Consider the following 23,460-nt stretch of genomic DNA (forward strand, 5'->3'; position numbering starts at 1 on the left):
CCAAAGGTAGAGAGAGGTGGGCCAGAATGAACCTGCTTTGTTCCAGTATAATACAAAAGGTACTACATGAAAAACTTTTCGAGGTTTGATATCAAAGTTAAACATGAATGTTTTTTATTCATACACCAAATATTGGTCTTACGATAATGATGACAAGCATGAATTCACATGGGCCACATAGTACCTTGGTGCCATATAATTTGATGAATACTGTACATTTGCACAAAATTCAGACTTCACAGAGAACGAACATTGCCATACACATGCCCATAATACATTCAAATCTACTCTTCAAATATACTTCTGTAAACAGCAGTCAATATGACAAATCGGTTTTGTTTATATCCAATATTTTCATTGGTAAAATATCAGATTTGGTGATTACCCCTGGGAACACCACGTAATTTCAACATGGATAATTATGTACTGTAATATTTGGTTAAGACATTGATCAATGAGATTACAACCTATAGTCCTATCCACCCACTCCAAAAGACAGCCCAAAGTTAGTTGAATTTTCATCATGTTGTCATTATGCTTTGAACCATCTAAAAGAATAACCAAATTCCAATGGAAAAGCAAAGTCAGATGTTTTGTTTAATAACCTATCAATGCTTACAAAAAAAAAACACAGCAAAGTTCAAATGAGAAAACAATGTCTGAGATTTTGCTTAGGTATACAACAGATTAACGTGTTATCACTGTGCTTCATCTAATAGCAAAAAAAATGACCTGGATTGCAGTTGAGATTACATTCAAAGTACATGGTGCAAGTGATCAACGCAGTCAACACAACCAAATATCAACAAATCTTCTGATGTATCTTCTGCTTTCGGAGAGATAACATCAATAATATGCATGTAAAGGCTTAAAGTGGAGTAGAGATTGACTTCATCAATACTTGTTTTTGTAAGAAGTGTTGACATGCTGAATATATCGAGCTGTCCGTTTAAACTACTATCACACAGCTCAGACATGCATATCCCACAAGACATGCCACCAAAAGATCTTTTCACAATCCCAAGTCAAGAACAGACTATGGGAGGCGCACAGTACTACATAGAGCCATGGCTACATGGAACTCTATTCCACATCAGGTAACTGATGCAAGCAGGAAAATCAGATTTAAAAAAACAGGGGACTGTGAAGAGATGACACACTCTACACACACGTACACATGGATGTTGTATTGTAAATATGTGATAGTAGAGTAGTGGCCTGAGGGAACACACTTAATGTCTTGTGAAAAGTGGTATGAAATGAAATGTCATTTTTAATTGTATATAATTGCCTTAATGTTGCTGGACCCCAGGAAGAGTAGCTGTGGCCCTGGATGGAGGCAGCTAATGGTGATCCTTAATAAATACAAAATACAAAGTTCCAAATGTACGACTGATTTAAGTCTAGCTTCAATCCCAGTTATTTTACAAATAATGTTAGATTTATGTTAGATTCACGTCTCCATCTCCATCCTATTCTTTAACTTCGATTTTTGGTTGAGTTTGAGACGTGAATCAAACATAGAAATGATTAATTAAGTCAGTGGCACAGACGGAACATAGTCAAAAAGAAGATTACAACTCCTTCAAATGTTGATCTCTGGTTGCGTTGACAACCAAACACAATTCAATATCACTACATATCATTACATTTCAAATCAACCAGAGTTTGAAAGCCTAGGCCTGCTGAACTGAAACAATAACTGTTGATGACTTTACACTCTACTGTATATAGGCCTAAATAGCATCATTGATGATACTGTACACGAGTGATAAAGTATGGTCTCTTTTCATTTGCTACGTTAAACCTACCCTTTTGGAATGACTTTGAGAGCAACAGCGGAATCTATATCGTGATTAAGTGGAGAACTCGCAAAAATCATTCTAATGATATCGCACTGGTAAGAGTCAGTGAGAAATATCATAGCTAAGCAGGGCTGGGCTTGGTTAAAACCTTGGGTAGGAGACCAAAGGGAATCTGTACAGAAATACATTCTACATTCTTATTTTGGTAGTGGATATGACATTGAAGATCTTTTAAAGACGTTTTAAAGGTATATATTTTATACAAGGTTTGTCTATGTTGAAATTTGGTTACAATGGCGACATAATCCTGTGGTAGAAACTTCACCCTCAAAACAACAGTTGATGACTTTTTGTATTTTCCACTTAGATTCCACGTCACAAGACGTTGACAAATTACGTTGAAACAACGTTGATTCAACCAGTTTGTGCCAGTGGGTAGTATCGCCTTTGAGTTTATGTAGTATCACCTTTTGAGTCATTTCGGCTTTCGAGATTCACCCCACTTCTCTGGCCACTGGCCTATCACATGTAAGACAATCTGTTTTGTTCCATTAAAAATGTTCATTGCTAAAGTATCAGTTTTAGTCTTGATTATCTCCTTTGGGTCACCACCTCTCTGGCTACTGGCCTATCCATCACATGATACAGTAGAGGCCCTTAAGTGATTGGCCATACTGCAGGTCAGTTGGTGGCCAGCTGAGTTGCCCTCCTGCTGGGACACAGGATCCTGCCAAAGGCCCTGCGGAAGCTGCTGTGACAGAGCGGGTAGAGGAAAGGGTTAATGGCCGAGTTGAGCCACAGCAGCCAGAAGGTGACCTCATACCAGTGGTGCTGGACGCAGCGTCCCTTACAGGCGGCTCTGATGATCATCAGGAGGGTGTAGGGCGCCCAGCACACAGCAAACACACACACGATGACAGCCAGTGACTTGGCAATCTTCTTGTCCCTGGACAGGCAACTGCGCTGTGTGCCCCTAGTGGAGGTGTCCTGCCGCTCCAAGGGGGGATGGAAGATCTGGGAGTGGAAGGACCCCGAGCCTGATCCCCTCTCCTGGACCGACACAGTGCTAGACAGCTTCTTAACCACTACCGAGTTCCGGGAGAAGAGGGAAGTGAGGCGGAGGCATTCCCCTCTCCCCAGGGGAGGGGGCTGTCCATCAGGCGCGTGGGCCTGTCCACTCGTCTCATCTCTGTTCCGGAGCCTCCTACGACGTATGTTGAGGTAGATGCTGAGGTTGAAGAAGGTTACGGAGATTAAGGGGGAGAAGAACTCCAACATGGAGGCACTGAGGAGGAAGTACCAGGTGTAGTAGAACTCAGCGTAGCACTCATCCTCCGGGACACGGCTCTTCCCCACCACCAGCTCCCAGAAGATGATGGCAGGGCCATAGAGGACAAAGGCCAGGACCCAGACTGCTATCATCTTCATGATGGCTTGGTGGGTCATGCCCTGTCTGGCACGGTAGCTCACCTGGCGGAAACAAGAGACAAAGATGATGGACATGATTAATGATTTTGTGCTTTGTTGTGTTATGACTCATTCTGTCTAGATGTTGGTTTGTAAAGGGCAATTCCACGATAACTGAATTGCACAGACTCAGGTTTTTTCTTATAATGTATGCCAAACAAAAACCATTGATTTCAATGTTCAATAAACCATACAACTGTAACGATGTGCGCTGAGAGTCGGGAAGCACGTTCAGGGAGTGCGTGTTTTAATCAAAAAATGAAACAGAATAGAAAACAAGAGATACAAACAATGCAGACAAGAAACAGAAACAGAAACAATGATCCCTGGGGAAGGGACCAAAGGGAGTGACATGTATAGGGAAGGTAATCAAGGAGGTGATGGAGTCCAGGTGAGTGTCGTAATGCGCTGATGCGCGTAACGATGGTGACAGGTGTGCGCCATAACGAGCAGCCTAGTGACCTAGAGGCCAAAGAGGGAGCACACGTGACAACAATTTTATGCACAATGACTACTTTTAACAATTTACACAGTACATTTTACAAAAACACATCTACTGGAAGAACTGCGCAGATGCAAGGTTTAGTAACGTTTGAAAACGTCCACGTTTTCAAAAACCCTTAAATATCTGCTCCAAATTAACATTCAATATATCTGCAGAGAAAATGGGGTGTCAGCTATGACACCTATTTTGGTTATAGAAATGCATAATAATAATAATATTAATAATATACATCTGATAAAATAATTAAGTTAATGGAATTTCATCATGGGTCCCTGATCTATAATACACAGAAATGTATAATTATTGATATGAATGTTATTCTCTTCATGGTTATGTATCCTAAATGGGTACACAAAAAGGTAGAAATATGCAATATCTTCCTTTGCATATTTAGGTGTTATTCTACACACTGGCTATTACTTTAATGAGCTCCACCACCAAACAAGACCGCATTTAGTTGGTCTGGACAGGACCGAATCTGAACCAATCCTAGACGTCTATGTTTCACAGGTTTGCACATCAAAGTACAGCACAGTAGCGCTACTGTACCGTAATGTACTATACTCTACTTCTTTACTGTACTATACTCGACTTCTTTACTGTACTCTACTGTAATGTATTGAACTACACTCTACATTTTCTTTCGTGTACTATACTGTGCTCTACTGTACTAAACTTCTTTACTGTACTCTACTGTAATGTATTGAACTACACTCTACATTTTCTTTCGTGTACTATACTGTGCTCTACTGTACTAAACTTCTTTACTGTACTATACTCTACTGTAATGTACTGAACTACACTACATTTTCTTTAGTGTACTATACTGTGCTCTACTGTACTGTTACGTACTGAGCTGTCCAAACTTGTGGCAACTATGATTGGTTCACATTTGGACCAAATCTTAACCAATCATGGACGTCTATGTTTGGACGTTAAAATCAAGGCTGGTCCGGACAAAAAAACAACTGTGGACATCTGTGAACGTTGAAATCATAGCCAGGTCGGAGCAAATTTCAACTACTTTTCAACATCCATGAACGTCTCGGTACTCACTGGTTGAAAAAAAAAAGACCCCACCTTGTCTAGCATATTTTGGTTTTGGTGACATTTGGAAAGTTTACAGACAAATGTGCTGTTTCCATCAGGGATGAGATTTTTCATCCGACATGTACATTACCTGCATAAAAAGGTTGGATGGAAACCTGGTTGTGAGGATGAAACTTATATTGTGTACATATATTACACACTATGTAAACTTACAGTGTGTAATATATGTACGCAGTCCACCCTTCAACTTGTACTAGGGAGTGACCAGGACCATGTGACCACGTACCAGGTAGTGTATAGGGGTTGAAGTTGTAGGTGGCAGTCTTTCCTGGTCAGGTCAGTAACAAGTCCTGGCCCTAGTCTTGTAGGGCTTTCTAAGGAGATGTCTTGGTACATCCCCCCCAGCCTAGTCTGCTTCATGAACTTCAATGAGGTTCTTCAACATCCTCTTTTAGATTTGATCCATTTTCTATCAGAAAAAGCTCAACTTGCACCATCTGTACTGACCCTACATATCCATCTTGATCCCAATCTTTCCTTTTCATTTCAGATGCTCTACAATATGTGACGGCCTGCCACTTCTATTTCAAGTTGGGAGGAAAGTGCTTTAAGGCAAAATGCCGCTCCTTGGCCGCCGACCATCTCTTTCTCTCTACTGATTGATTGGAGGGAAACTGGAGGATCATAGAAACTGGAGGATGTCTATGATCAAAGCGTAATGTCGTGTGGCTTAAAGGAGAGCCTCAGCCTCTCTAGTTTCATTTGTATTCATGCCTCTGATGTTAAGTGTTGTGCTGGTGAAACAAAACAGAACATTATACACAGTATTACTCTCCTTTGTCTACTGTGCTTTGTGTGCTTTACCTCATACAAAGACACTAGAGAAGGAATGATCAGTCACCTGGCATATGCACATACAGTCACTGATGGCACAAATGATTTAAATTGGCATAATGAAAGTGGGTGACACTGTGTGTGCCCATTTCTGAATTCAGAGATGATGTTGTTTGGTACGAGAGTCGGTTTAAATAAATATATACAAATATTTCTACGCTCTCTGCCACATTGTGTTGCTAAAATAGGAGTTTTTTTACATCACAGATGACTTACTACCAAGACATCTTGTGCAGTAATTGTTATGGTTAAACTGATTGTGACAGTTCAGTCAGTGGTCTAATAAGGTATCTGATACATTCGTTCCCTATAGTTTATTTTAATTCAGTATCTTTAGTATGTCCTTTGCTGGACACATTGCCGACAGAAGCAACCTACTCAAAAATGGTCCATATAACACACTCACATGGAACTAAAGAAGATGTCAATATACTCAATCTTCTTGCTCACCAACACTCATCGATAGCCTATCATGAAGTAAGCACTGGTCTTGGCAGAATCAGAACGGTTGATCAGCGCTAAAAGTTTCCCCTAGTACACCTCAATTAGCCTACAGCCATAGAGCTCTTTGCGCTCTTGTATACCAAGGACTCTATAAAAATATGGTTCTGCACAGTCATATGGCTCTGCACAGTCATATGGCTCTGCACAGTCATATGGCTCTGCACAGTCATATGGCTCTGCACAGTCATATGGCTCTGCACAGTCATATGGCTCTGCACAGTCATATGGCTCTGCACAGTCATATGGCTCTGCACAAACATGACCATAGGTTTCGCTTCAGCCAGTAAAAAGAGGGGAATGACTACGACTATTCAGGTTTATTCTCCCAGCTGGGTCAGAATAGGTATCTGGTCATTTGAATTCAGATTGGGTGCTGTGTTCACTTCACCCAGTCTTTTGGTGAAACAAAACAGAACATTATACACAACATCCCTCTCTCCTTTATCTGCCTTAACTCATTCAAAGGATCTGACAACTGGGGAAAAACTGGTTGAGTCAACATTGTTTCCACATCACTTCAACCCCCCAAAAATGTGTTGACAATGTGGAAAAACTAATTGGGTTTTGCAAGTCATCAACGTTAGGGCATTTTGTCTCTCAACTTAAATCCAATGACATTTTGTTAATTTCACGTTGAATTTAAGTTTGTCCCGTGCGCCGAATACAACAGGTGTAGACCTTACAGTGAAATGCTTACTTACAGGCTCTAACCAATAGTGCAAAAAATATATTAGGTGAACAATAGGTAAGTGAAGAAATAAAACAACAGTAATGCAGTCGTGGGTGAACAGGGAGTACAGGAGGGTACTGATCACATACCCCTGGGGAGCTCCAGTGTTGAGGATCAGCTGTTGCTACCTACCCTCACCACCTGGGGGCTGCCCGTCAGAAAGTCCAGGATCCAGTTGTAGAGGGAGGTGTTTAGTCCCAGGAGACTTAGCTTAGTGATGAGCTTTGAGGGTACGCTGAGCTGTAGTCATTCTCACATAAGTGTTCCTTTAAAAAAAAATAATAATACCTCTTTTTCTCCCCAATTTCATGGTATCCAATTGTTTAGTAGCTCTCACGGGCTCGGGAGACGAAGGTTGAAAGTCATTCGTCCTCCGATACACATCCCAACCAAGCCGCACTGCTTCTTAACACAGTGCGCATCCAACCCAGAAGCCAGCCACACCAATGTTTCGGAAGAAACACCGTGCACCTGGCAGCCTTGGTTAGCACGCACTGAGCCCGGCCCGCCACAGGAGTCGCTGGTGCACGATGAGACAAGGATTTCCCTACCGGCCAAACCCTCCCTAGTCATTACCTGGATGACGCTAGGCCAAATTGTGCATCACCCCACGGTTACAACAGAGCCTGGGCGCGAACCCAGAGACTCTGGTGGCTCAGCTGGCGCTGGAGTACAGCTCCCTTAACCACTGCGCCACCCGGGAGGCCCTCATAAGTGTTCCTTTTGTCCAGGTGGGAAAGGGCAGTGTGGAGTGCAATAGAGATTGCATCATCTGTGGATCTGTTTGGGCGTTATGCAAATTGGAGTGGGTCTAGGGTTTCTGGGATAATGGTGTTGATGTGAGCCATTACCAGCCTTTCCAAGCACTTAATGGCTACGGACGTGAGTGCTACGGGTCTGTAGTCATTTAGGCAGGTTGCCTTTGTGTTCTTGGGCACAGGGACTATGGTGGTCTGCTTGAAATATGCTGGTATTACAGACACAATCACGGACATGTTGAACATAACAGTGAAGACACCTGCCAGTTGGTCAGCAAATGCACGGAGCACACATCCTGGTAAACCGTCTGGTTCTGTGGCCTGTGTATGTTGACCTGTTTAAAGGTCTTACTCACATCGGCTACAGAGAGCGTGATCACACATTCGTCTGGAACAGCTGATGCTCTCATGCATGCCTCAGTGTTGCTTGCCTCAAAGCGAGCATAGAAGTGATTTAGCTCATCTAGTAGGCTCGTGTCACTGGGCAGCTCGTGGATGTGCTTCCCTTTGTAGTCTGTAATAGTGTGCAAGCCCTGCAACATAAGACGAGCGTCAGAGCCCCGGTGTAGTATGATTCAATCTTAGCCCTGTATTGTCGCTTTGCCTGTTTGATGGTCCGTCGCAGGGCATAGCAGGATTTCTTGTTATGATTCCGGGTTAGAATCCTGCACCTTGAAAGCGGCAGCTCTACCCTTTAGCTCAGTGCGAATGTTGTCTGTAATCCATGGCTTCTGGTTGGGGTATGTACGTACAGTCTTTGGGGACAACGTCCTCAATGCACTTATTGATAAAGCCAGTGACTGATGTGGGGTACTCCTCAATGCCATCGGAAGAATCCCGGAACATGTTCCAGTCTGTGATAGCAAAACAGTTCTGTAGTTTAGCATCTGCTTCATCTGACCACTTTTTTATGGACCGAGTCACTGGTGCTTCCTGCATTCATTTTTGCTTGTAAGCGGGAATCAGGAGGATAGAGTTTAAATTTACCAAATGGAGGGCAAGGGAGAGCTTTGTACTTTTTTTATTTTACCTTTATTTAACTAGGCAAGTCAGTTAAGAAAAAAATCTTATTTTCAATGATGGCCTAGGAACAGTGGGTTAACTGCCTGTTCTGGGGGCAGAATGATAGATTTGTACCTTGTCAGCTCAGGGGTTTGAACTTGCAACCTTCCTGTTACTAGTCCAACACTCAAACCACTAGGCTACCCTGTACGCATCTCTGTGTGTGGAGTAAAGTTGATCTAGAATTGTTTTCCCTCTGGTTGCATTTTTAACATGTTGATAGAAATTTGGTAGAACTGATTTAAGTTTCCCTGTATTAAAGTCTCCGGCCACTATTTAAAAATAATAATAATTCCACCTTTATTTAACCAGGTAGGCAAGTTGAGAACAAGTTCTCATTTAAAATTGTGACCAGGCCAAGATAAAGCAAAGCAGTTTGACACATACAACGACACAGAGTTACACATGGAGTAAAACAAACATACAGTCAATAATACAGTAGAAACAAGTCTATATACGATGTGAGCAAATGAGGTGAGATAAGGGAGGTAAAGGCAAAAAAATAAGGCCATGGTGGCAAAGTAAATACAATATAGCAAGTAAAACACTGGAATGGTAGATTTGCAGTGGAAGAATGTGCAAAGTAGAAATAAAAATAATGGGGTGCAAAGGAGCAAAATCAATAAAATAAATTCAGTAAGGAAAAAGGTAGTTGTTTGGGCTAAATACAGTGGGCTATGGTGGGCTATGTACAGGTGCAGTAATATGTGAGCTGCTCTGACAGCTGGGGCTTAAAGCTAGTGAGGGAGATAAGTGTTTCCAGTTTACGAGATTTTTGTAGTTCGTTTCAGTAATTGGCAGCAGAGAACTGAAAGGAGAGGCGGCCAAAGGAAGAATTGGTTTTGTGGGTGACCAGAGAGATATACCTGCTGGAGCGCGTGCTACAGGTGGGTGATGCTATGTGACCAGCGAGCTGAGATAAGGGGGGACTTTACCTAGCAGGGTCTGAAACGAGGGTCAGCCAACGAGAGCGTACAGGTCGCAATGGGGGTAGTACATGGGGCTTTGGTGAGAAAACAGATGGCACTGTGATAGACTGCATCCAATTTGTTGAGTAGGGTATTGGAGGCTATTTTGTAAATTACATCGCCGAAGTCGAGGATTGGTAGGATGGTCAGTTTTACAAGGGCATGTTTGGCAGCATGAGTGAAGGATGCTTTGTTGCGAAATAGGAAGCCAATTCTAAATTTAACTTTGGATTGGAGATGTTTGATGTGGGTCTGGAAGGAGAGTTTACAGTCTAACCAGACACCTAGGTATGTGTAGTTGTCCACATATTCTAAGTCAGAGCCGTCCAGAGTAGTGATGTTAGGCAGGCGGAGGCAGCGATCGGTTGAAGAGCATGCATTTAGTTTTACTTGTATTTAAGAGCAATTGGAGGCCACGGAAGGAGAGTTGTATGGCATTGAAGCTTGCCTGGAGGGTTGTTAACACAGTATCCAAAGAAGGGCCAGAAGTATACAGAATGGTGTCGTCTGCATAGAGGTGGATCAGAGACTCACCAGCAGCAAGAGCGACATCATTGATGTATACAGAGAAGAGAGTCGGTCCAAGAATTGAACCCTGTGGCACCCCCACAGAGACTGCAAGTGGTCCGGACTGCAGACCCTCAGATTTGACACACTGAACTCTATCAGAGAAGTAGTTGGTGAACCAGGCGAGGCAATCATTTGAGAAACCAAGGCTGCCGAGTCTGCTGATGAGGATGTGGTGATTGACAGAGTCGAAAGCCTTGGCCAGATCAATGAATACGGCTGCACAGTAATGTTTCTTATCGATGGCCACCTTGAGCGTGGCTGAGGTGCACCCATGACCAGCTCTGAAAACAGATTGCATAGCAGAGAGGGTATGGTGAGATTCGAAATGGTCGGTAATCTGTTTGTTGACTTGGCTTTCGAAGACCTTAGAAAGGCAGGGTAGGATAGATATAAGTCTGTAGCAGTTTGGGTCAAAGAGTGTCCCCCCTTTGAAGAGGGGGATGACCGCAGCTGCTTTCCAATCTTTGGGAATCTCAGACGATACGAAACAGAGGTTGAACAGGCTAGTAATAGGGGTGGCAACCATTTCGGCAGATAATTTTAGAAAGAAAGGGTCCAGATTGTCTAGCCCGGCTGATTTGTAGGGGTCCAGATTTTGCAGCTCTTTCAGAACATCAGCTGACTGGATTTGGGAGAAGGAGAAATGGGCAAGGCATGGGCGAGTTGTTGTGGGGGGTGCATTGCTCTTGACCGGGGTAGGGGTAGCCAGGTGGAAAGCATGGCCAGCCGTAGAAAAATACTTATTGAAATTCTCAATTATAGTAGTAGTATTCTCAATTTCACTAGGAGTGCTGCCTCTGGGTGAGTGGTTTCCTGTTTGCTTATTTCCTTTCACAGCTGACCGAGTGTGGTCTTAGTGCCAGCATCTGTCTGTGGTGATAAATAAACAGCCACGAAGGTATAGCTGAAAACTCTCTAGGTAAGTAGTGTGCCCTGCAATTTATCACAATATACTCTTCTTCAGGCAAGCAAAATCTAGAGACTTCCTTAGATTTTGTGCACCAGCTGTTATTTACAAATATGCACAGACCACCCCCCTCATCGCGTGCTGTTCTATCTTGCCGGTGCAGCGTATATCCATGTCGTCATTCAGCCACGATTCCGTGAAACACAGGAAATTACCGGTTTTGATGTCCAGTTGGCAGGATATTCGTGATCGTACCTCGTCTAATTTGTCATTTGGTTCACAACTCAACCAAATGTAAATCAAAACTAGACATGTAACTGACGTCTGTGCCAAATGGGCAAGTAAGACACTAGAGAAGGCACGATCAGTCAACTGGCATATGCACATCCAGTCACTGATGCTACAAATGATTTAAATTGGCACAATGAAAGCAGGTGACAGTGTCTGTGCCCATTTCTGAAAGTCTAACTTCAGAGATGGTGTTGTTTGGTACGAAAGACAGTCAGTTTAAATAAGTTAATATAAATATGTATACGCTCTCTGCCACATTCTGTTGCTAAAAGTTCTGCACATCACAGATTACTTACGACAAAGACATTTTGCACTGTAATTGTTATGGTTAAACTGATTGTGACAGTTCAGTCAGTGGCCCTAATAAGGTGCGTTCCCTATCATTTATTTTAATATTATATTTAAGCAATGGTGGCCAAGCTTTTCAGATTTGAAACCTCATTCCTTTGGCTGAAGAGAAGAAGCCCACACCTGCCCATTAGGCATTATTAGGCAGCCAAGAGCAGCAGTTTGACTAGGGCGGCATTTTGACTAGGGCGGCATTTTCCGAGCTAAACTGACCAAGATGCATCTCCAACAACACCTCACATTACTCTGCCCAAAAACAATAAGTTCTCACTCAGTGGCATGAGGGCTATTTTGGTGAGCGCTGATGCTTAAGCAGGGGCGCAAAATATTTAGCCTGTCCATGCCCAGCGAGCCTTTACATGTTGCTGTTAGAGAGACTGCGCTGTGACGCTCCACCAAATTCAATTTCTGTATTTTGCACATCTTAAAAACTTGATGGGTGACAAGCAAAACATTTTGGGACTACGTCAACAAAAGAAAGAAAATTATACCTATTGCTTTACATTTTAAATAATTATCCAGATAATATAACGTGTTCTATAACAATGCTTAAATCGCTGATGCATTATGCTATAAAACTTCAAAATGACCACAAAAGACGTGACTGATGCAAAAACACTACCGTTCAAAAGTTTGGGGTCACTTAGAAATGTCCTTGTTTTTGAAAGAAAAGCAATTTTTTTGGTCCATTAAAGTAACATCAAATTGATCAGAAATACAGCGTAGACATTGTTAATGTTGTAAATGACTATTGGAGCAGGAAACGGCTGATTTAAAAAAAATGGAATACATAGGCGTACAGAGGCCGTTGTGTTTGCTAATCCAAGTGTATCATTTTAAAAGGCTAATTGATCAACCCTTATGCAATTATGTTCGCACAGCTGAACATTTTTGTGCTGATTAAAGAAGCTATACAACTGGCCTTCTTTAGACTAGTTGAGTATCTGGAGCATCAGCATTTGTGGGTTCGATTACAGGCTCAAAATGGCATAAACAATTAACTTTCTTCTGAAACTCGTCAGTCTATTCTTGTTCTGAGAATTGAAGTCTATTCCATGCAAAAAATTGCCAAGAAACTGAAGATCTCATACAACGCTGTGTACTACTCCCTTCACAGAACAGCGCAAACTGGCCCTAACCAGAATAGGAAGAGGGGGAGGCCCCGGTGCACAACTGAGCAAGAGGACAAGTACATTAGAGTGTCTAGTTTGAGAAATAGACGCCTCAAGTACTCAACTGGCAGCTTCATTAAATAGTACTAGCAACACACCTGACGGGAGTCTTGACCCTTTCAATAGTAATTGAGCACTTACATTTGTTTGGTTCTTAGAAAAACAGCACTAAGGTTTAAGTGCCTAAATGTTCAAGAGAATGCGAGAAATGGTTTACCAAACTCTCACTCTCCTCTCTCACCTCTTTCTGTCTCAGGCAACATTTCCTCTGCAAGTTGTCAAGCAAAGTGAAAACAATGGAAACCAACATCAAGAGTTAAAGTGCAGTGCATTAAAAAAACTGCTTCATATTAGTGGAAACCAAGACTGTTCTCAGGGCAGGCCTAGTTGTAACTTGACATGTTCGAGTCATGTCTTGGACAATTTCAGCATTTTAGCTAACCCTAACCCTTTTCTTAACCTTAACCTAATTATGCTAACCTGCCACGTTAACTCTCCTAACCTGCTGTATAAGTTGGAAACTGCTACGAAATGTAACTGCTAGTCAAAACTGGCAGACCTGCCCTGAGAGCAGTGTGAGTATCCACTAATAAGACACAGCGTCAAAATCATGATGTCCATGCTTTTTTAATATTTCTATTCTGAGGTCGAAATTATACTCTGAAATTATGAAAATGATCATAATGCCATTTCTGTGTAAGAGCTGTTTGAAAAATAAATGCCTGGAATTTCAGCTTGTGTATCCTCCTAAATTGAAGGGGTAAGCGGGGTATGCTCTAGAGCAGGGGTCTACAACCAGTAGATCAGGAGCTACCAGTAGCTCGCAGTCGACCTATGAGTAGCTTGCCCAGCAATTCTGTAAGTACATACATTTTTTACATCGCAAACTGTCATAAATACAAAGCTCCCGGCTACAATTCTCTGCTGCCTGTGACTGGAACGAATTGCAAAAAAAATAAAAAATATCGCTGAAGTTGGAGACTTATCTCCCTCACCAATTTCAAACATCTGCTATCTGAGCAGCTAACCAATCGCTGCAGCTGTACATAGTCTATCGGTAAATAGCCCACCCAATTTACCTACCTCATCCCCATACTGTTTATATTTATTTACTTTTCTGCTCTTTTGCACACCAGTATCTCTACCTGTACATGACCATCTGATCATTTATCACTCCAGTGTTAATCTGCAAAATTGTAATTATTCGCCTACCTCCTCATGCCTTTTGCACACAATGTATATAGACTCTCTTTTTTTCTACTGTGGTATTGACTTGTTTATTGTTTACTCCATGTGTAACTGTGTTGTTGTCTGTTCACACTGCTATGCTTTATCTTGGCCAGGTCGCAGTTGTAAATGAGAACTTGTTCTCAACCTGGTTAAATAAAGGTGAAATAAAAAAACAATCAAATCAAAGCCACATTGACATTATCCCACAACTGGTCAAATCAAATGTTATTGGTCACATACACATGGTTAGCAGATGTTATTGTGAGTGTAGCACAATGCTTGTGCTTCCAGTTCCGACTGCAGCAATATCTAACATGTAATCAAACAATTCCACAACAACTACCTAATACACACAAATAAGTAAAGGAATGTAATAATAATATATACATATAAATATATGGCTGAAGATAGACAGAGCGGCATAGGCAAGATGCACTAGAGGTGTAAATTACAGTATATACACACATGAGATGAGTAATGCAAGATATGTAAACATTATTAAAGTGGCATTGCTAAAGTTACTAGTGATCCATTTATTAAAGTGGCCAATGATTTCAAGTCTGTATGTAGGCAGCAGCATCTGTGTTAGTGATGACTGTTTAACAGTCTGATGGCCTTGAGATAGAAGCTGTTTTTCAGTCTCTCGGTCCCAGCTTGGATGCACCTGTACTGACCTCGCCTTCTGGATGGTAGCAGGGTGAACAGACAGTGGCTCATGTGGATGTTGTCCTTGATGAGATATTTTTAGCCTTCCTGTGACATCGGGTGCAGTAGGTGTCCTGGAGGGCACGTAGTTTGCCCACGGTGATGCGTAGTTTGCCACTATTGACTTTAAATGTGTGATGGGGGAAAACTCGATGCAGTTGCATATCACAATGTTATTTTTTGACAATAATATAAACTCAGCAAAAAAAAAATCAAAAATCCCCTTTTCTTTCAAAGATAATTCGTAAAATCCAAATAACTTCACAGATCTTCATTGTAAAGTGTTTAAACACTGTTTCCCATGATTGTTCAATGAACCATAAACAATTAACGAACATGCACCTGTGGAACGGTCGTTAAGACACTAACGGCTTACAGAGGGTAGGCAATTAAGGTCACAGTTATGAAAACTTAGGACACTAAAGAGGCCTTTCTACTGACTCTGAAAAACACCAAAAGAAAGATACCCAGTGTCCTTAGGCATGCGGCAAGGAGGCATGAGGACTACAGATGTGGCCAGGGCAATACATTTCAATGTCTGTACTGCGAGACGCCTAAACAGCGCTACAGAGAGACAGGATGGACAGATGATCGTCCTCGCAGTGGCAGACCATGTGTTATAACACCTGCACAGGATCGGTACATCCGAACATCACAGCTGAGGGACAGTACAGGATGGCAACAACAACTGCCTAAGTTACACCAGGAACACACAATCCCTCCATCAGTGCTCAGACTGTCCGCAATAGGCTGAGAGAGGCTGGACTGAGGGCTTGTAGGCTTGTTGTGAGGCAGGTCCTGAACCAAACATCACAGCAACAACGTCGCCTATGGGCACAAACCCACCGTCGCTGGACCAGACAGGACTGGCAAAAAGTGCTCTTCAATGACGACTCACGGTTTTGTCTCACCAGTGGTGATGGTTGGATTCGCATTTATTGTGGAAGGGATGAGCGTTCCACCGAGGCCTGTACTCTGGAGCGGGATCGATTTCGAGGTGGAGGGACCGTCCTGACATGACGATCCAGCATGACAATGCCACCAGCCATACTGCTCGTTCTGTTCGTGATTTCCTGCAAGACAGGAATGTCTGTGTTCTGCTATGGCCAGCGAAGAGCACAGATCTCAATCCCATTGAGCATTTCTGGGACCGGAGAGTGAGGGCTAGGGCCATTCCCCACCAGAAATGTCCGGGAACTTGCAGGTGCCTTGGTGGAAGAGTGGGGTAACATCTCACAGCAAGAACTGCCAAATCTGGTGCAGTCCATGAGGAGGAGATGAACAGCAGTACTTAATGCAGCTGGTGGTCACACCACATACTGACTGTTACTCTTGATTTTGACCCCCCCCCCCTTTGTTCAGAGACACATTATTCCATTTATGTTGTCACATGTATGTGGAACTTGTTCCGTTGATGTCTCAGTTGTTGAATTTTATGTTCATACAAATATTTACACATTAAGCTTGATGAAAATAAACGCAGTTGACAGTGAGGACTTATTTTTTTGCTTAGTTTATATATACAGTACCAGTCAAAGGTTTGGACTCCTACTCATTCAAAGATGTTTCCTTATTTTTTACTATTCTCTACATCATAGAATAATAGTGAAGACATCAAAACTATGAAATAACACATATGGAATCAGCTTGTAACCAAAAAAGGGTTAAACAAATCAAAATATATTTTATTTTGCCATGACAGCTTTGCACACTCTTGGTATTCTCTCAACTAGCTTCATGAGGTAGTCACCTGGAATGTATTTCAATTAACAGGTGTGCCTTGTTAAAAGTTAATCTGTGGAATATCTTTCCTTCTTAATGCGTTTGAGCCAATCAGTTGTGTTGTGACAAGGCAGATGTGGTATACAGAAGATAGGGCTATTTGGTAAAAGACCAAAACCATATTATGGCAAGAACAGCTCAAATAAGCAAAGAGAAACAACAGTCCATCATTACTTTAAGACATGAAGGTCAGTCAATTCGGAAAAAGTGCAGTCGCATAAACCATCAAGAGCTATGATGACACTGGCTCTCATAAGGACCACCACAGGAAAGGAAGATCCAGACGTACCTCTGCTGCAGAGGATAAGTTCATTAGAGTTACCAGCCTCAGAAATTGCAGCACACAACACACCTCCAGGCTGTGTAAGGGCTATTTGACCAAGAAGGAGATTGATGGAGTGCTGCATCAGATGACCTGGCCTCCACAATCACCCAACCTCAACCCAATTGAGATGGTTTGGGATGAGTTGGCCCGCTGAGTGAAGGAATAGCAGCCAACAAGTGCTCAGCATATGTGGGAACTCTTTCAAGACTGTTGGAAAATCATTCCAGGTGAAGCTGGTTGAGAGAATGCCAAGTGTGTGCAAAGTTGTCATCAAGGCAAAGGGTGGCTACTTTGAAGAATCTCAAATATATTTTGATTTGTTTAACACTTTTTTTGGTTACTACATGATTCCATGTGTTATTTAACAGTTTTGATGTCTTCACAATTATTCTACATTGTAGAAAATAGTTTTAAAAATATACTTGAATGAGTAGGTGTTCTAAAACTTTTGACCGGTAGTGTATGTGATCATATTCAAATGAAAGAATGGTTTGAAATTATGTTTTAGTCAAATAATATATCTGTTCGGCCTTCTTGCGGTCAATTTGCAGTCTATAAATATGTAATTATGTTCCATCCCCCTGACCATCCACTCAAGAAAAAATAAATAAATGTTTAATAATGTATTTAAAAAATAACAGTAATCAGCCCACAGCTAAATCTAGTTGATGATCCCTGGTCTAAGGATCCATTCCACCAATCAGGGTTGTATATGTACATTTGTATCAACATGCCCACAAGATCAAACTGAGCATTTCAATGGCAAAAGGAGGCTCAGAAAAGTTTGTGGTCATACGCACATCCTTAAAAAACATAGGTGCTGGGCTAATAAAGAATACTAGTATAGAACAAGAAGGCCAGCACACTGTTAATTAAAGCTCCCAATTCACCTCTTTCTTGACAATGTTTCCATCCGAAACGGATCTTCGTCAGGTCAAACACACGGACTGCTCACATCCCAAAATATACACATTTCACCTCACATGACCATTGCTGACATGATGCATGGTGGGTGCAAAAAACATTTGCATGTCTCTAATAATGAAATAACAATGAGATGGGTGCATGGAATGGTTCCAGAACATAATATATATTTACAAAATGACCAAGTGGGTAACCTGGAAGGCAAGACAAATCAAAGTAAAGTGACATATTCAGGTAAGAAATAGTCTGAAATCAGCTCTCTTCTCAATAATAGATTATCAGAATCTCTGCCCATCCTAGGTGTATTGACATGATCGATGTCAAAGAGCTAATGTTGTGAGGAGCGTCCATGACATGCGCAGCCACAGGGTTTCTCTGGTCAAGGGCCATGATATTACTCCTGTGTTCTGCTATCCTTGTTTTCAGAACTTGTTTTGTTTTTCCTTTTCTTACATAGAAGACAAATACATTTGATCAGGTATATCACATTTTTGTGGAACATGTAATGATGCCCTTAATCTTAATTGGCTTGCCCGTAATAGGGTGATTGGACATTGTGCATTCGTTCGTGAAGTTACACTTGGTGCACCCGCCACATCTATAGTTACCGTCTGACACATTGTCTAGAAATGTACTGCGTGGCACTGGTGGAAGATCAGACCTCATCACCATTTGACTGATGTTGGGGGGCGTCTGAAGACGACCCGCTGGGGTTCTTTAAACGGATTTTCCTGTTGTGGATCAGTGCTCAACATGTACCAGTGTTTCTTAAATGATGTGGTCAAACTGTTTAACAAGTGTTGAGTACTGAAGGAAGCATTGAATGCGTTGGGCAGGAAGGCGGGGGGGTTTGGGCATAAGGCTGTCATCCTGGGTCCTAATTTTTATAACGTTCCCTTGCGTCAATGCAGCCATTCCTCTGGGTAACCCCGCTGTCTGAAACGCTCATCCAGATGGTCGGTTCGTTTGTCATAGTCACTCTGTGTACTACAAATCCTACCTATGCAACTGTATCGGCTAAAAGGAGGCTTAGGGAAATAAATGATACAAAACATATTTAGATTTATTTTCATGAAATAAACAGTGATTTAGTAGACATACAGTGATGATGCATAAATAAAATAAAAGACTGCAAGGGGGCTTTAATTAAGAACTGACAATTGTGTGTATGGTATCCCCCTCTCAAGGCATTCCCTCTCAAGGCATTCCAACGAACTGATTCAAGGCCATAAGGTTCCTCCTACTCACCGCTCTGGTGACAGAGAGGAAGCGGTCATAGCTGATCAGGACAATGTTGAAGACAGAGGCAGTACAGAGCAAGTAGTCCATGACCAGCCACAGTTTGCACAGTCCTCTGCCCAACATCCATCTCCCTGTCAGGGTGTATGGGATGTACACTGGAATGCAGAATGCCCCTGGAAAACAAGATGGAGAGAGAGGAGAGGCATTGCACTTGTTAAGATTACTTTATTGGTCAATATTGGGTCAACCAAAATGGGACTTCCACTTTTAACCAACCCCTCTGAAAGACACACATCACATGTTTTTTTCCTTTTTTTTCTAGAGGTGCATGGAGCTGCCACATGAGAGCTGATGCTGTGGGGGGTTAAGTACATTGGTCAAGGGCACAACTGCAGGCAATGGAATCTAGGTTTGATACCAGCAACCCTCCAGTTGCAAGCTCAATTCCCGACAGATTTTTTTTTCTTCCCGTCGACCCAGCATTCGAACTGGCAACGGTCCAGTTGTTATCTGGCTTCTCTGGCCGCTATGATACATGTTAGACTTACGCTTGAATAAATGTTTTTATTCTACTCTGCCAGGAGGAGCGGAGCCCACAATTGTTCATCTGGAATTCCTGGCAGTCTGCTGTCTATAACAATGTTTTAATGGGAGCCTGTACCACTAACATCAGGCTGAGTTGCGTTCCACAAATAACATTCCTCATATTGTACTGTTTATCATTCTCACTCAAACAGACAGACCAATACATTACTTTAAATAAGAAAATGAATGCAAATGACAACATGCAATAACAATGTACTTAATTTAATAATCATAAAATGTTCTCACCAACAAGAAAATCCGATATGGCGAGATTCAGGAAGTAATAGTTGCTTTGCCTCCTCAGACTCTTGTCTACTTTAAAGGCGAAAATGACCAAAGCGTTTCCCAAAACTATCACAACCACCAAAGTTACCATCATCATCAAAAGAATGACCATGACAGGCGCTGTGAATGCGTTGTCGCTCCACATTTTGGTTGAGTCGTTGTGCATGTAATTCCAGCTTGCGTTGGCATCGAGTTGATCTCCCCCCATGATCTTATTTATCAGCTTTAAATTGTGTTAAATCATTGACGGATATTCCAAGTAGTTGGAAATAGGCAATACAACACCTGAAATCCATGCGCATCTGCATCCAAGCATCCAAAATGCAACTTCAGTATGTCCTTTGCTTGTCACCTCGCCGACCGGCGCAGCCTACTCGAATATGCATATAATGACCTAAAGATGCTGTCAATATCCTATATCGTCTTGCTCAACAACGCTCATCCATAGCTTATCATGAAGTGCGCGCAGGTCTAGGCAGCATCAGAACTTTTGTTACGTGGGAAATGCTTTGGCATCTACATCACTATATACGTCGTCTGTGGTATCTACAATGAATTGAAACTTCCGCTAAAAGTTTCCACAAGTAAGCAAACACCTCCACTAGCCTACAGCCATACACCTCTATGTGCTCTGGTATACCAATGGCGACGGGTCATTCTGGGAAGGTGGGACAGAGCCTATTTTTGCATTTTAATTTAGCATTAATACTTGTCACATATCAGTTTGCAAACAATGTGAAACAATTTTAGAATTGAGTTAATAAAGCAGCATACAAACAGTATCTTTTTTTTCTTTCTTGAGTAAGGCAGCTCCAAAATGTAGGTGTTTCAGCCTAGCTCAGTGCTTTCTGTGATGGTGGTGGAGCAGCCAGCAGAAAATAAGGAGAGTTGGTAATGCTCTCTAGTTGTGCCGTGATTGGCTCATTGTTCTGTCACTCATGGGGACACTAAGTCAAAGGGAAAACAGGTTTTTAGAATTTTTAGCAAATGTATTAAAAACAGATGCCTTACTTACAAAAGTGTTCAGACCCTTTGCGATGAGACTCGAAATTGAGCTCAGGTGCATCTTGTTTCCATTAATCGTCATCGAGATGTTTCAACAACTTGATTGGAGTCCAACTGTTAAATTCAATTGATTGATTGGACAGGATATCGAAAGGCAGGATTGTATCAAGTCACAGATATGGGGAAGGGTAACAAAAAATGTATGCTGCATTGAAGGTCCCTAAGAACACAGTGGCCTCCAACTTGTATGCTGCTGCATAAATAATGTAATATGCCAGGGATATGTATACTGTAAATAAAACTAAGTGTATGTTGTGTAGTAAGCTGGTAGTAGCCCATGTGACTCACCCTAATAATTTGGTCCCTTTCCTCCCTTAACCTACTCTTCTGACTTGGTGGTGCACATATAACCTGTTTTAGAGAAATGTAATCATTGAATATTGTAAGAGCTTTCATTGTCTGCTCATATGCCCCCTTTATGTATCCTACGGTTCTGACTTGGTGTACAGGAAGAATACTGTAAGAACAGCCCGTCTTCTGAATCTGTTGCTGTGCATCTCAACGTTTCTGAACAAATAGTTATATTGACTACTTCCATCCTAGCTCGCTCATTAATGTCTCAATCAAAATTACAGATTGCTTATTATCCGCTCGTCATTCCCTTATGCCATATTTTGTACATCTCAATTGTCAGTAGAAACCACATTTGTTTAAATAAGTCACCATTTCAGCTATATATTTTTTAAAGCAGTAAATGAGGCTGAATTAACTTTTTCACTGCCAGACAAGGCTCTGCTTAAAGCCAGGTGTAGCAGTGGTAAGGATTCACTCCATTTTGCTGAAAAGAAAGCTCTGCTGTTGGGACAGCTTTATGTAGGCCCCATTTTGTTTTCCTTTGCCTCCTCAGACTCGTCTACTTTAAAGGAGAAAATGACCAAAGCATTTCCCAAAACTATCACAACCATCAAAGTTACCATCATCATCATCATCATCATCATCATCAAAAGAACGACCATGACAGGTGCCGTGAATGCGTTGTCGCTCCACATTTTGGTTGAGTCGTTGGCATCGAGTTGATCTCCCCCCATGATCTTCTTTATCAGCTTTATCAGCTTTAAAATGTTGTTAAGTCAGGGACAAGTTTGTGGAGAAGTACAGATTGATTGGGATATATAAAAAATATCCAAAACTTTGAACGTCCCATGGAGCACCATTTAATTCATTATTAAAAAAATGGAAAGAATAAAAGTCTCTCTCTTCTGTCTGTGTCGGAACTTCAGCAAAGCTGGTCCTTGATGAGGGAAAAGTCAAACTGATAATCGGTAAGGGAAAGATCCTGATGTAGCACTAAGTTATTTCCAGTGGCAAAACACATTTATTAACTCATATGTTTTACCTTGACCCAATTTGGATTTGTAGAAAATGTGCAAAACAAGTTTCCAGATATACTCCCCAAATTCATCCAAGGAGATCAACAATGAGCATAAACATCACATCAGGTCTAGGTTTACATACTTTCTTGTCAATGTATAGGTGTTTTGAGTGTTAATATACACATTTCTTCTGTTTTCAGACAACAACAAAAAAAGCTTAATTGGCCAACATTTCCCTTAACCCAAAATGGCCCATTTTATTCAGTTATAGTATAACCCCTCCTTTGCCTCGCTTCTTACTCTTCCCAGGGGGTCAGCTTTTTTACTTTTCATCTGGAACGGAGCCTTGTGTGGAAGGCTCCACAACACCTGAGCTTTGTAGTGCTGTCACTTCAATGAGGCCATTTGCATTGTTCGGACCAATGAGATACGCTTTTTTTATTTCAACATAGAGAGAAAATTGAATCAATATTTAATTAAAAGAAAAAGGAAGTTATATCTTCAGTGTTTTTTTGTAACGTTTAATAGCATATTTTTTATTTAACCTTTATTTAACTAGGCAAGCCAGTAAAGAACAAATTCTTATTTACAATGATGTCATTACTTACTTAAAACGGAGCCTGACATGCATGCATACTCACAGATGTTGTTGGTGTACCATAATATGAAAATGTATGCACTCACTACTGTAAGTTGCGCTGGATAACCCTCGACGCTGGGCCAATTGTGCGCCGCCATATGGGACTTCCGATCACCCCCGGTTGTGATACAGCCCGGGATCAAACCAGGGTCTGTAGTTACGCCTCTGCCGCTGCGCAACTCGGGAGTTTATCATTACATACAGTAGGATAATCATTACCCATGTGACTGAGTTGACAGCCTATTAGTAATACCGCAAATATGGGCTTAATAACGATGTTTAGCGACAATTACATTTTTGTTCTGTTCCAAGTATGACCCCTTTCATTTAGTT

General features: G+C 41.8%; 1 protein-coding gene across 1 annotated transcript; it reads right to left on the bottom strand.

Moving 5' to 3' along the window:
* Window positions 1-2,486: 2,486 nt before the first annotated feature.
* LOC135507917 (histamine H3 receptor) lies at window positions 2,487-20,639 on the bottom strand. Its single transcript, XM_064927712.1, has 3 exons — window positions 20,071-20,639; window positions 19,246-19,412; window positions 2,487-3,275 (listed from the first exon to the last, which is right to left on the bottom strand). The coding sequence occupies exons 1-3, from the start codon at window positions 20,315-20,317 to the stop codon at window positions 2,487-2,489; spliced, it is 1,203 nt and encodes a 400-aa protein (XP_064783784.1). The 5' UTR covers window positions 20,318-20,639.
* Window positions 20,640-23,460: the final 2,821 nt, after the last annotated feature.

The sequence above is a fragment of the Oncorhynchus masou genome, chromosome 3 (genome assembly GCF_036934945.1).
Source record: "Oncorhynchus masou masou isolate Uvic2021 chromosome 3, UVic_Omas_1.1, whole genome shotgun sequence".
Classification (NCBI taxonomy): domain Eukaryota; kingdom Metazoa; phylum Chordata; class Actinopteri; order Salmoniformes; family Salmonidae; genus Oncorhynchus; species Oncorhynchus masou.